Source organism: Drosophila santomea, chromosome 2R (assembly GCF_016746245.2).
Source record: "Drosophila santomea strain STO CAGO 1482 chromosome 2R, Prin_Dsan_1.1, whole genome shotgun sequence".
Classification (NCBI taxonomy): Eukaryota; Metazoa; Arthropoda; class Insecta; order Diptera; family Drosophilidae; genus Drosophila; species Drosophila santomea.
Window position 1 is genome coordinate 2,322,478 of NC_053017.2, and position 15,267 is coordinate 2,337,744.

The 15,267-nt window shown below is 40.6% G+C and overlaps 1 protein-coding gene across 6 annotated transcripts in view; it reads left to right on the forward strand.

Moving 5' to 3' along the window:
• LOC120445263 (ionotropic receptor 40a) overlaps positions 1-12,441 on the forward strand; it is a 54,844-nt gene extending 42,403 nt beyond the window's left edge. For 3 of the 6 annotated variants that reach the window (XM_039625553.2, XM_039625554.2, XM_039625557.2), the window contains exon 6: positions 12,024-12,420. In XM_039625553.2, coding sequence (XP_039481487.1) covers positions 12,024-12,414 — 391 coding nt within the window. In that variant the 3' untranslated portion in view covers positions 12,415-12,420. Of the gene's footprint in view, positions 1-11,270; positions 11,613-12,023 lie in introns of those variants that run through there. The other 3 variants (XM_039625555.1, XM_039625556.1, XM_039625558.1) reach the window with 2 other exon arrangements.
• The last annotated feature ends 2,826 nt before the right edge of the window (positions 12,442-15,267 follow it).

Below are 15,267 nucleotides of genomic sequence, written 5' to 3' on the forward strand. Positions count from 1 at the left end.
GACCAGTAATTTCTGAGTACACTTTTTAGCTAAATCGACTCGGCTATTGATCCTGATCAAGAATATATATACTTTATATGGTCGGAAACGCTTCCTTCTGCCTGTTACTTCCTTTTCAACGAAAACAGTATACCCTTTTACTCTGCGAGAAACGGGTACATTAATAAACATGAAGTACATGGAATAATTCAAATTCAAAATAGTAGCGCGCGCGCGCCAACGTGCAACGCCTAGGTTCACCCTGGATCAAACAGGCAGGCCACACTGACCCATGCAAATGCCACGCAGGTGACGGTCACACTAGGCTTATTCGGGGCCTATATACAGAGCGGCTATGGCTCACTCAGCAGCCGACAGCGATCGGACGAAGTAAGCCTTCCTAGTAGCAGAGTCTTCATTGGTAACACCTATTCAGTAGATCTGGTAATACATCAGATTCGGACCACCAATCCGTCTCTCTCTCTTGTGGGTGTCCTAACGATTCCTTGGCAATTCTCTTTAGCAGATCTAGCGGTCCCCGATCTATGCTGGGATAACACGCTGGCGGCTGACCTAAACTGTCCGCCAGGCCACGGTTAACTGCTCGAACAGCGACAGGCCCGTGAGCGCATGTTCGTCTTTCTCTTCCCAGCCCCCCAGGAAGACTCATCCTCTCGCCGTCGCACGATATCCCCCAGACGCCGAGCCCACCGGCTGGAGCCCGATCCGAACAAGCTGCGCGGACCTTGGCGATCACAATTCATCTCTGCTGTAATTTTTTTTCTCAATTACTGTGTAATTCACCCCAACTTTTACTTTGGGACCGGGTCGGCTTTTTTCTGCCGGCAACCACATCTAGACCACGTCCTGAGCTGCCCAGATATCGACTGACCGTCACAATTGGCTGCCTATACCTTTGGCCGGCCGTCATACCTCTAATTTCTTATCTTAATAACATAAAATGCAGTTAGGACTGGACACTATCCTAGGTAGTGAATTAAATCCTTTCCTTCGCAGCGCCTGCTTTGAGACTTCCGCTCTTTTCCCTGGCTTAGGTTTGGTTTCGTTTTCCAGAATCTAGGTCGGTTGTGCTGCGATCAGCGGCACTCTCCCTCTTTCTATAGGTGCCTGGGAAATAGTGACTCTTCGTCGCCTGGCTCGTGGCTCAACGCCCTAAAGCCTAAACCTAAGACTACACACTGCTCAAATGAAAAGTTGCTTGGCAGTTTTGATACCTACATCAAATCTTAGCCTCAAATAAAATTTCAAAACCAAAGAAAATGTTATTGTCGAGTTCCCCGACTTCAAGGAACTCGTCTATAGTGTTCTATCTTGTTATTATTTTACTGGAATAACTATTTTGCACGAACGATTATCATTTTTCATAGAGAGGGATTAGCAAACCATACATGCTCCCGCTACTTTTTCCATAATTTTTGTTTTTGGAATTTGGGATATTTATTTCTTTTATTTTTGTACTATTAATAACGGGTACAGAAGCTGGTTAGAGTATTTCCTAGCTATTTAAGAAATGTTCCAGAAATTTGGTGCTTGATGCTCTGAGCTGCATAAACAAAAAAACTACGAAGAATATTAAAGCAAGGCTCCTAACTCGGTAAAGGGTATACCAGATTTGATGAAAAGTATGTAACAGGTAGAAGGAAGCGTTTGCGATCATATAAAATATATATTTTATCGATCAGGACAAAGAGGGGAGTCGACACTGTAACGAACTGCTTTTCTTGTTTCTGCTTGCTACGAATTGCAACGGGTAGCTCACAGAGTTTGTATGTTCGTCCCACCAAATTTATGATTTAGTTGATTGCTCGACCAAAGAAAAGACAGAACTACCGTTGTGACGCCCGGAAGCGCACGTCTGTAAGGATCGCTCCAGTCACAGGACCGACCACTGACTCCCCAATACCTTCTGACCGCGCCAGGTTCTTCTGTCCCGTGGACCTCTGCATTACTCTTTACCACTCTCTGTTTGACTATTTAATTCTTGTTTTTTGACTGTCCATGCCTTCTGAATCTGTACCGATTGTCAGGCCGCACGCCCGCGTCTTGACTGCGCTTGCACGTAGGACCATGTTAAACTGACTGGTCACGAGCTACGCCTGCTCCGTCCTTTTATAGGCCGGGGTGATTCTGGTTTTCCCCTCTTGCGCACGTCCCGCCTGTGTTTAATGCTTATGAATGTCCCGTTAGTTCACGGTGTGTCCCCTTTGGGTATGTCCAAAGTCTATACCGTTACCGTTCGACCTCTGCGACCATCGCCACCTTGAGTCCAAGGCTCAGCACGGTACCGTTAGTTCACGGTCTCTCCGCTTTTCCGAGGTCCAGGTCCATTATTTCCCGTTTTACCTGGCTGCCCTTGACCCCTCCTTCATTCCAGGCTTCTTCGCTGTTGCTAGATAGCTCTCCTGCACGTCGATTTGAAATTTTAAACAACATACACTTTTGAGTTTTTTTGTATTGGTTTTTTTTTTTGCAATTTCAATTGATATGCCAAAAAGATTGTTCATTTTTCCTGTCAGCTCTAGCTTAATAACGAGTATCTGATAGTCAAGAGTTTCTTGAACTACATATTTTGACTTTAATGTGTTCTCAAGGACTATCAGTAGGCGATACAAAAAAAATATTAGATTGCAGTTTGCTAAGAAACATTCGACTAAGCCTTTACATTTTTGGAAATTTTTTTCAGGAGCGAAATTTTTTTTCAAAGCATGGCCGATTTAACTCAGACTGCAGCACCCATGACATACCCTCAAAATCAACAAGCATTTTTTTTTTTTTTTTTTTGAACTTATTGCGTTATTTATTGGATCTTCTCTTATTATGAGACTAACAATAATTACTCAAATCTTATTATATAAATTAGTTTAAGTACAATAGTTTAAGTTAAATAGTTGTATTAGTTAGAGACGGCCCTAGGATTTCTTAGCTGGGCTGGAGAATCTTTGCGCTTTAGTCTGCTGTGACTACATACACGCGTGAGCGACTTCGCGAGAGGATTTTCGTGTGCGGCGAGCTTTGCTTGATGTTTACTCTTTCTCATCTGGATTTCCTCGTTGACGAGGTTTATGTTGAGGTCTCTATGGATGCTTTCGCCATGGTGCCCCAGTGATAGTTCGCAGAATCGCTGACTGAGCTCGCTGTATAATTTCAATGTTGGTTTTGGACGCGTTTCCCCATAATTCACAGCCGTATGTCCAAATGGGTTTCAGCACGGTATTGTAGAGAAGTACTTTGTATTCCAGACTAAGCGGAGAGTTGCAATTAATAAGCCAGTGGAGATTGCCTGCTTTAAGCTTCATATGAGTCCTTTTAGATTCTATATGTCGCCGCCAGGTGAGGCGTCTATCTAGGTGAACCCCGAGATATGTTACTGCGTCTGATTGTGGGATGAGTGTATTGTTTAGGGTACATGGTGGGCAGGTTTGTCTATTCAGTGTGAATGTTACATGTCCGCTTTTAGTCTCGTTTATCTTAATGCGCCAGTCCGCAAACCATCTCTCCACTGTTTTAAGATGACAGTCAAGTTTTTCTGTTGCCTTTGATGGGCATTTGGATCGGCTGAGTATTGCGGTATCGTCAGCAAACGTAGAGGTTGTGAGCTGATAGTTTGTAGGCGTGTCTGCTGTATATAAAGTGTAAAGAACGGGGCCCAGCACACTTCCTTGGGGAACTCCAGCATTGATGACGCGGTCGTGTGAAGTCGAACTGTTTCACCTGATTGAGAACACTCTTTTGAAGAGATAAGATTCGAACACTTTGTGGGTATTTTGGGGAAGCAGTTTTGTTATCTTGTACATTAGTCCTTCCAGCCAGACTCGGTCAAATGCTTGTGCGACATCTAAGAATATTGCTGAGCAGTATTCCCGGTGCTCAAAAGCAGTACGAATTTCGTTTGTGATGCGATTGACCTGTTCGATCGTTCCATGATTTTTGCGAAAACCAAATTGATGGGATGGTATTGTGTTTCGCATTCTTAAGTAGGGAGCTAGGTGTTTTAAGAATGCCTTTTCAAACAGTTTCGAGGGACACGATAGGAGACTGATTGGTCTGTAGGATGAGGGTTGCGTTTTGTCTTTGCCTGGTTTGGGAATCATCACTATGACCGCCTTTTTCCACCTTTGGGGATAGTATCCAAGTTTCGTAATAGCGTTAAAGAGATTGCATAAGGTCAGAACCGCACACGGTGGGAGTTCTATGATCATTTTTGGTGTCACCAAGTCGTGTCCAGGTGATTTTTTGGGCTCAAGATCTTTTATTATAGATGCTATCTCACGTTGACTAAATGTTATTGGATTTATTGGTGGCTGGATTTTAATTGCTACAGGTAGGAGTAGCAGTATTTGGTTGGAATGCACTTGCTCTATCTTGTTCGCTGCGTATCCAGCTTCCTGAGGGGCCTCAAAGTGTTTCTGCTGGTGGCTTAATATTTTTGTGTGCTTTCCACAAAGGGTTCTTCTTGCTGGTGGGCGATAGTTGTTCGATATATAGATGCTGGGTGTTTGCTTCCTCAAGCTTAAGTAGCCTGGTTAGTCTACGTGTTGCTATTTTTAGCTGTTCCTTAGCCTTTGGGGATCTGTGATTCTGCCATTCTCTTCTTAGTCTTCGTTTTTCAAGTACTAGCTGTTCGATTTCGCGAGCTGTCTTGGTATGATTTGTCATTTTGTGTGTGTCTGGAGGGGTAGAGGCCTTGGCTGCAGCAAAAAGATTTTCCTCCATCGATTCGGTCAGGCGGTCAATATCCTCATGGGTAGACACTGTTTGAGTTGGTACCATGTGAGTACAAACATATTTCGTGTACCTTGCCCAGTTGGTCCTGTTGCCTGTCAGCCTGTATGTGTGCTCTGTTGTATGTGGTCGATGCCTGAGAGCAAGTAAAACTGGTGAGTGATCTGATGATAGTTCTGCAAGTGACTCAGCCGTAATATTATTTCTAGGGATCTTTCTTATTATTGCGAAGTCAATGAGATCCGATGCTAGATTGCATGCTTATGGAAGTGGATTGCAGGTAGTCCGTCTCAGTTCTATTATGAAGGTGGTGTTTGATGCGACCTCTGATAAGTATGCCAGTGCCGCCATGGGCTTTTCCGTCCGGATGGTTAGTGGCGTAGAATAGGTATCCTGGAACATGGAAGTTGTGCTTGTCTGTTAGATGTGTCTCGGAGAGGAGCATGACGTCAATATTTTTTTCGGATAGGAACTGGGCAAGTTCGAGTTTATGCCATGAAACGCCATTCGCGTTCCACATAGATATTTGAAGTGGAGACATTATGTTGATTTTGATGACACGAGAAGCTGTATCAGCATATTTTGGTTTCGCATAAGCTCTTGCATTGTGGTTTGCATGAATGTCATAAATTCTTTTAGGGTTTGCTGGAGTGAGATCATCATCGTTTCAATGCCAGTTGATATATGCTGCGTTTGATCGTTCGAAGTAGTTATTTGCTGTTCTTCCCGCGTAGTAGGTGACTTTTGTGTTATTGGACTCACGCTTTTAATTCCCGATCTTAAGGCAGTAGCGAAGGAAACGCTGGGATTGGTACGATGTGTAGCGATGTTTTGGCGGAGTGTGACTGATGTGTGTGCTTGAGCTCGTGTTGATTCTCCGTGTTTGTTAAGACGGTTCTTTAGTTCCTTGTATACTACACAGCCACGCCAATTCGCTGTGTGACTTCCACCGCAGTTGCTGCACATTTTAACAGAGCTGTCTTCCTTGTTCTTATGACAGTTCGCTGTGCTGTGGGCTTCACTACAGACTACGCAGATAGAGTTCAGTGTACAGTAAGTCTTAGTGTGGCCATATTCTTGGCAGTTAGTGCACTGCACTGGGCGGTTGCGCTTGTGTGGCTCTTCTACTGTGATACGCCGATGCAATTGGAGCTGTAACTTGTAGATTGGGTGAACTTCATTTTTTTTTAGTACCTGGCTCTCTGGCTCCAACTCGATTTTGAACATTGGTTGTGGTTCCTTATTTTTGTTAAGTTGTTCATTACCATTTTTGCATTAAAGTTCTTTTCCTTGAGCGCTTCTATGATTTCAGTGGTCGAAACAGTTGCCTCAATCCCTTTGAGAACAACCTGTAGGCCCCTTGCGCTTTTTAGTTGGTATGTATAAAAGTTTTTTCCTGCATCGTCCAGGAATTTGGTTAGGATACGATGGCTAGCCTCGGTGTGAGTTTGAACTTTTGTTTCACTAAGGCACTTTTTTCGCGAATGTATATTGGAGGAGGCTTAACCTTCTTAGGTTCCTCTTTAGATGGCTTTGCCGTTTGTACACTTTCATCAGTAGAATTTGCCAGAAGCTCAAATCTGTTGGTGTTTGCTGGCGTTTTATTAGTGACATCGTCTCGTGTAATTTTTGCCTTATTTTCGGATTGTTGATTTTTATTATTTTGAGGGCTGAGTTTTCTTTTAATTGTTATGTAGCGATCCATTCCAGTCCGTATGGTCGACCCGGCGTTCTTGTTTATGTTTTGGTTTTCTGCTAGCACAGCGGAACCGTTAAGTTGCGTTTTTGTTTTGATCGCTGGCTCAGGGAGAACAAGTACTTGCGTCGACGAAATTGAGAGAGCCGATGATACCGTTCCAATTGTTGTTGTGATTGCAGTTGCAGTGGTTGTTGTTGTCACAGTACTAGTCACCGTAGGCAAGCGTAAAGAAATTTCGCAAGTGTTTAGTGCTTGAGGGTTTTGTGACGAAGCTAGTAATGAGGGAGAGCAAGAACGCGCTCTTTCTTGAGTTGTTGGCAAAAGTAAATTCGTCGGGTTAGGGGTGATTGACCGCTCGCTGTCTGCAGAAGTCGCGGAGACGTATGAGAAGTACGCGTTGTTTCGTTGCAATGAGAGCCGGCGGTCGTCTTGCTCGCGTTGGCGCTGAGCGCGAACGTCGTTCTGACTCATAGTTGTTGTTTTTATTTGCTTTCTTTTTTTTGTTTTTGGTCTTTTGTTTAAAGACGTAAAAAAAAAAAAAAAAAAAAAAACTACTTGGTTGTTTCAAACACAGCATATGTATTCGAACGATGGTGCATCGCACAGAGCGTCTCTTTCGCTTTTGATTTATTTATTTGTTTTATATTAATAACCATTCACTCAGATTAACCGATACGGAGCTCGATTAAAAAACACGTCTTCACACGTCAACGAACGGCGAAAATCAACAAGCATGGAGGAGGAATGAACTGCCTTTTCATGGCACGATGCAGAAAGAAAACATGGCATTAAATTGGAGTTTGAAGGTTTTCCGAAGAGAGAAAAAGGTTTAGGTTTTGAAATGTCTGCCATATTGTACGGATCTCAATACTGTTAAAATGATATGAGGAGATGTGGATATCCGATCCATGAAAACTTAAAAAGAATCGAAATTGTGGACTGCAATTTAATGCGATGAAATAGCATCTGCCGTCCAGATTAAATTAATTTGTTCTGATCAAATTCTTGTTAAAAAAAGTGAAATAGCTTTGCAACTAAGTAATTGTTGCTCAATCTGTTTTCGTTCGCAGAAATCCGGTAGATGTCTGTTCACTTTACACTGGCGCTCCGGACACTGGCCAGGTTTTCGCCGCTGTACCTGTAGTATTACGCCCATAAAAAAGGTGCTCTTTCCTGAAAATGGTGCGCACTTCGTGGTAGCGTGCAGAAGGAAGCGTTTCCGACCATATAAAATATATATATTCTTGATCAGGATCAATAGCCGAGTCGATTTGGCCATGTCCGTCCGTCTGTCTGTCCGTATGAACGTCGAGATCTCAGGAACTACAAAAGCTAGAAAGTTGAGATTAAGCATACAGACTCCAGGGACATAGACGCAGCGCTAGTCGAATCATGCTGCCACGCCCACTCTAACGCCCACAAACCGCCCAAAACTGCCACGCCCACACTTTTGAACATTTTTAAAAATATTTTTTCATTTTTGTATTGGTGTTATAAATTTCTATCGACTTGTCAAAAAACTTTTTCCACGCCCACTCAAACGCCCACAAGCCGCCCAAAACTGCCACGCCCACACTTTTCAAAAATGTTTTGATATTTTTTCATTTTTGTATTAGTCTTGTAAATTTCTATCAATTTGCCAAAAAACTTTTTGCCACGCCCACTCTAAAGCCCACAAACCGCCAAAAACTGTCAGTGTTGAAGACTCTCCACTAGCTGAGTAACGGGTATCAGATAGTCGGGGAACTCGACTATAGCGTTCTCTCTTGTTCAATTTGGGGATAAGTTGCAAATATGAATTCCAAACCAATACAAAATTATTAATTACATTATTTCACCACCACTTTATTTTAAAGTCGGGAATTATATTTGTGAATCCAATAACACAAAAGTCAGCTACTACGCGGGAAGAGCAGGAAATAAATACTTCGAACGAACAAACGCAGCATATATCAACTGGCATTGTAACGATGATGATCTCACTTCAGCAAACCAAAGACATTAGAATAACAAGATGCGTAACGCCATACGAATTTTTTGCACACGATTTTTTTGTGGTGGCTTTTCAAGTGGCTCCAGGCTCTCTCGAAATTTTGTTCAAAAGCCTGAGAGTGGAAAGCTCTAGAGCCAGCAGCTCTCTTGTACGCATACAGCGACAGCTGACCACTGCATTGGTGCACACGTATGCACATGCATTGTAAAAATGACAAAATATGCCCTTCATTTTAGAAGTTCTTAAACTTTAAATCTATATTATTTTTTATAAATTGCCACCACTTAAAAACTTTAGATTTGCATTGCCTTAACATAACAATTATTTAAATTCAACATAGAAATAATAATAGCACAATCTATGTACCTAATAATGCATAATAATTTTCAAATATGATTTTATATTAGAATAGTTTTCATTAGAGTATTCAGCGTGCGACGTGTGAAAAATATAAGACGTCAATGATTCTTCGGTGCTTATGTCCGCACTTCGTGCATCAATGAAATAAATTTTGCAATAAAGAGTTCCATATTTTTATTTATTTTATAAATAATATTTTAGTTTATAAATTATTTTTATGAAATATTTTAAATGTAATTTTTGTTTGTTGTTCTTTGTTTTAAATTACAGTAGTTTTAATAATTTACTTTGTATACGTTTTAATTATTTACTATAGTTATTTAGTCAAATTACTAGAATAAAAATTACCAATTTTCAGTATTTAAAATGCAAATAAGATTCACTTAAATTATTTTTTTATATTTTATTTTGATATTTTTCAAAAAGCGCGCTATTATGGGTGGTAAGAAATGCTCTACGAGTAACGTGTATAAAAAACTTCTTTCAAACCATAAGAGTTACGAATTACGAAATTGACCAAAACATTAATCAAATTTGTTTTTTAGATCAAAATTGATTTCGGCCCTAAAATCGTCTTCTAGCATAAGCACGCACACATGCACACGATCTTCTTTATTGTTTTTACTCATACAAGCAAGACAATTCTATTTTTAGATTTTAACGCTCTCGATTTTAGGCGAGCGAAAAGAGAGCAATTTTGGTCGTCACCAAAAAAGTGGCTGCATAGTGCAAAACCAATGTATGGCCGTTACGCATCTTGTTATTATATGGTCTTTGAGCAAACCCTGAAAGAATTTTTTACATTCATGCAAACCACAATGAAAGATCTTATGCGAAACCAATATATGCTGATACAGCTTCTCCACTTCAAATATCCATGCATCTATCGCATCAAACACCACCTTCATAATATAACTGAAATGGACTACCTGCAATCCATTTCCATAAGCATGCAATCTAGCAACGGCCCCGTCACTCTTGCCGCAGTCAACTAGTTTTGTAGTTTCTGAGGACTAATTCTTGGAATTTTTCAAGACTTATAGCGGCCGGTAACTACAATGCTAAGCACATGCACTGGGGATCACGACATTTGAACAACTTTACAACGCCACGAAATAAGTTCGATTATGTGACTCCGGGTAGGCCTTCATACTGGCTTGCAGATCCAAATAAGCTCCCGGATCTCATAGATTTCGCAGTACCAAGAATGATTCCAAGAATAATATTACGGCCGAGTTACTTGCATAACTATCATCTGATCACTCTCCAGTTTTACTTACTCTCACATACAACTGAGCAGCCCTACAGGCTGACAGGCAACAAGACCAACTGGGCAAGGTACACGAAATATGTTTGTACTCACATGGAACCAACTCCAACAGTGTTTACCGATGAGGATGTTGACCGCCTGACCGAATCTATGCAGGAAACACTTGTTGCTGCAACCAAGGCCTCTACCCTTCCAGACACACACAAAATGACAAATCATATCAAGACCAGTCGTGAAATCGAACGGTTAGTACTTGAAAAACGAAGACAGAAGAGAATGGCAGAATCACAGATCCCCAAAGCCTAACGAACAGCGAAAAATAGCAGCACGTAGACTAACCAGGGCACTTAAGCTTGAGGAAGCAAACGCAGCAAAGAAGATAGAGCAAATGCATTCGCCGATCACCTTCAGAACGTATTCCAACCAAATTCTGCTACCAACTCATTTGTTCTAACCTGCAGTAATTAAAATCTTGCCACCAATAAATCCAGTACAAGATAACATTAAGCCAAAGTGAGATAGCATTTAGCATAAAAGATCTTAAGCCCAAAAAATCCCCTGGACACGACTTGGTGACACAAAAAATTATCAAAGAACTCCCACTGTGTGCGGTTCTGACCTTATGCAAACTCTTTAAGGCTATTAAGGAATCATTGTGATGATTCCCAGGCCAGGCAAAGACAAAACGCAACCCTCATCCTACAGATTAATCAGTCTCCTATCGTGTCTGTCGAAACTGTTTGAAAAGGCATTTTTAAAAAACATTGCTCCCTACTTAAGAATCATCACAAACGAAATTTTTACAGCTTTTGAGCACCGGGAATACTGCTCAGCTATATTCTTAGATATCGCACAAGCAATTGACCGAGTCTGGCTGGAAGGACTAAAATACAAGAGAACCAAACTGCTTCCACGGAATACCCACAAAGTGTTCGGATCTCTCCAAAAGAGTGTTCACAATCAGGTGTAACAGTTCGACTGTGTTATCAATGCTGGTGTCCCCGAAGGTAGTGTGCTGGGTGTAAAGATCGGGGTTTACACCCTATACTTAGCAGACATACCTACAAACTATCAGCTCACAATCTCTAGCATAGTAACATATCTCGGCGTTCACCTAGATAGACGCCTCACCTGGCGGCGACTTATAAAATCTTAAAGACTCATATGAAGCTTAAAGCAGGCAATCTTCACTGGCTTATTAATTGCAACTCTCTCTCTCCACTTAGCCTGGAACACAAAGTACTTCTCTACAATACCGTGCTGAAAATCCATCTGGACACACGGCTGTGAACTATGAAGAAACGCGTCAAATACCAACATTGAAATTGTACAGCGCGCTCAGTTATCGTTACTGCGAACTATCGCTGGACACCATATTACCTACGCAGAGAAAGCTTTCATAAAGACCTGAAGAAGGAAATCCAGATGAGAAAGAGTAAACATCAAGCAAAGCTCGCTGTGTATGTAGTCAGCGCAGACTGAGCCCAGCTAAGAAATCCTAGGGCCGTCTCTAACTAATACAATCATTTAAAATTGTGATTTATCTAAGTTATATAATAAGATTTGAATAATTATTGTTAGTCTCACAATAAAAGATCTAATAAATAACGCAATAAGTTTGAAAAAAAAAATTTTATTTTAATAATGATTACGACATGCGGGGTCCGGGGCCCCGGTTCCGAAGTGCGAGTTGCGGGGCGTGGGCTCCACACTTCTGGAAAACCTTTTGAAATTTTTTTAAAATTTTTATATGTCCTATAATTTTTTATCGATTTGCCAAAAAGGTTTTTACCACGCCCACAAAAAGCCAAAAACTAACACGACCAAATTTGCATTTTATAGAAAATGTTAAAATAAACGGGTATCTGATAGTCAGGGAACTCGAAAATAGCATTCTCTCTTGTTTCTTACTAAAACAGTGTTAAGTAAGTGAAATATTGGTCAGTGCTTAATGCTCTTTTTTAAATTTTTTTTTTTAGCTTGATGCAGTTGTTTGAGAGCGGAATCTTAGATAAAATGACCGCTGCCGAATACGCGAAGCAGTACCAGGAGGCAGCAGCCACGACAATAGACAAGGGCAAGGTGCAGGCGAAAAGCAGTGAGGCTTGCAGTCGTACCGAAAGCTACGATAGTACTGTTATTAGTCCGCTAAATCTAAGAATGCTGCAGGGTGCTTTTATCGCACTCGGAGTTGGTGCATTGGCTGCAGGTGCTGATCTATACAATTTAATGATTCGAAAACTCTATAGGTACTTTTTCTTCTTAGGTTTAGTTCTGCTGCTAGAGACAGTATTTATAAAATTGGATCAAGCGCGATTGTGGATTCTAAGCACACGCATGCAATGGATTAGGCACGACAGAGAAGTGTAAATTAGAGTATCTCATTTGGCGCAGCAGCTTTAAATAATAAATGTAAGAATCTTAAAATTGAGAGCCAAATCAACTTTTAATTAAGTGAGCTTAGATTTTTTTAAAGACAATTTGTAAGAATAAAATCGAAAAAACCAAGGAAGCTTAGCTGCAAATGTGTTAGGTAGAAGGAAACGTTTGTTGCCTGACTAAAATAAAAACACGGTTTCAGATTTAAGTTTGGTTAATTATCAGACCACTCGATAACTGACTTCTACGATCCTTGCCGTCTGTTCCGCGTCGTCCTGCGTCATCTTTGACAATACATGCTGTCTTGGTGTGCGTTCTTACTAACTGGCTTCTTTATCTGCTTTTCTCGTTGACTGTTTGCGCATTCTCAATGATTGAGTGCCGAGCTGCACTTACGCCAGGCCGGTCCGATTCCGTTATGTCCATCTGTTGCGATCGGCCCGCTCCTGTGCAATGCCCTGTTAGTTTGTCAATGCCGTTTGACCAGCCTTCATCGCGGTTGCTAGTTACCTAGAATTGTGGGGAGTTTTAAGACTCTCTTTATAAAACAGTTATGAACTTGGATTAATTTAATTGAATGGCTGGACGGAAAAGGTATGTAACCCTAATTTTAAATCCCTATTGATCTAACTATATGTTGCATTACCCAGAGATTTTATTGTTCTGACAATAATACCCCTAATAGCATAAGTCCAGAGCCAACTATAAGAGTTATTTTAAATCATTACAACATAAACCTTTAAGCGCCATAGTCGACCTAAGTCTTTTCCACGTTTTTAATCGACTACAAATAAGTTGTAAACATTTCAAACGCTTTTACCGTCGACAGCCGACATAATCAATTTCAAACTTTTAAGCCAGGGATTTGACCAATCCAAATTAATTATTCCGAATATAAAGGAATCAAAGGAGCTGCAACTAAAAAATTGATTATAAACTTAACCAAAATAAAACAAAACAAAAAGTAAAACCAAGAATAAATTTGAAAAAAAGAGAAAAAAAGACAAAAAAAGGAACAAATTACGAAACTCACAAATGCAAAATAAAAATGACAACGCAAAAAATAAGGCGATAAAGGAAAAAATGAAAATGAAAACCGAGACACAAAAATGCGCACACACGAAAATTCACTTGACCACCAATATAATTTTCATTCTGTATCAAACTAAAGTCCCTTTTTCCCTTAGAATTTTCGCGGTGTAAGTGGCCAACACAAGAACACGAGCACTTCAAGACCATTTGATTGTCGAGGGAACACAAATAGGCAAAAACAGAGGAACCGCGTGAGTAAGACGTTTTCGGCAAGCTAGGCGAAAGACTAAATCTGAATTACCGAAGACATATCTGTTCTGGATTCTGTGCGGAAGCCTTGTGCAAACCTCTACTGAAACTGTTTAACTTATCTCTGGAATCTTCACAGTTTCCCCATATATGGAAGGAGTCCTTTGTGATTCCTCTCCATAAAAAAGGTAGCAAACCGGTTGCAAGCAATTACAGAGGAATCTCCAAATTGTCTGCTATCCCTAAGCTTTTTGAAAACGTTACCACTCCTCATTTGCAGCACCTTTGTAGGTCAATTATATCACCATGTCAGCAGGGGTTCATGAAGCGCAGATCAACAACTACTAACCTTCTGAAGCTAACCTCCTTCGTAGTACAGGCTTCAAAAATAATCTTCAAACAGATGTCATTTATACGGATTTCAGTAAAGCATTCGACTTTTTTAATCATTCACTTTTATTAAACAAATTTATTAGGTTTCCTGTTGAACTTCTAAAATTGATTCTATGTTATCTGAATGGCAGGACGCAACGGGTCCTCTTTAAAAATGCTCTTTCTTGTATTCTCCGAGTCACATCCGGTGTCCCACAAGGGAGCCACCTAGATCCGCTCCTATTTACCTTATTTATTACCGACCCTCCCTTAATAATAAAGCATTCGCGTGTACTTATGTACGCTGACGATGTAAAATTATGTCTCCAGTATAAGGATATTTCTCGCCATTTGGACTTACAATCCGATCTAGATAGCTTTAAAACCTGGTGCTGCGATAACGTATTAAACTTAAATGGCTCTAAGTGTAAAGTTATGACAGAATAACACATGTTGATGATCTTGGTGTTTTCTGGACCCTTTTCAGACCATATTACGTCTATTATCAACAAGCCCAGGGGTGTGCTTGGTTTTATAAAACGGTGGTCAAAGTCATTTGAAGATCCTTTCATAACCAAAACCTTACTTATATCTCTAGTCTGTCCGATCCTCCAGTATGGATCACCTGTTTGGAGTCCACAATATGAAGTTTACTCGGACCGCATTGAATCGGTTCAAAATAACTTCTTACTTTTTGCCTTACGGCGCCCTAATTGGGATGCAAACCTTAGATTACCGCCTTTTTCAAGTAGACTAATATTTATTAACTTACCCTCCTTAGCTAACCGTAGAACGATGCTTGGAACAGTCTTTATTTTTAACCTTATTCGTGGCGAAGTTGATAGTCCCGACTTGGTTATACGGCTAAGCTTTTCTGTTTGATCTTATGATCTTTTTTAGATTAGATTATTAGATCTAACTATGAGTTGCATAATAACTACAGAGTATTATGTTCTGACTATAATAGATTCTATCCTATTATCTCTAATTCTGACTCTCTGCCGTTCTTAAAGCGATCAATACTAACGTATTTAACAAATTCTTAGATATTACTAGTAAACATATATTTCCTCGTCTTTTACTGCCTTCTATATCGCGTCTATCTTCCCGCGATTCGAGCCGGTACGATACACGGCAGCGCCCCTCGGTCGTAATACACACAAACAAAAAAAGAATATACTCTCAACTAAA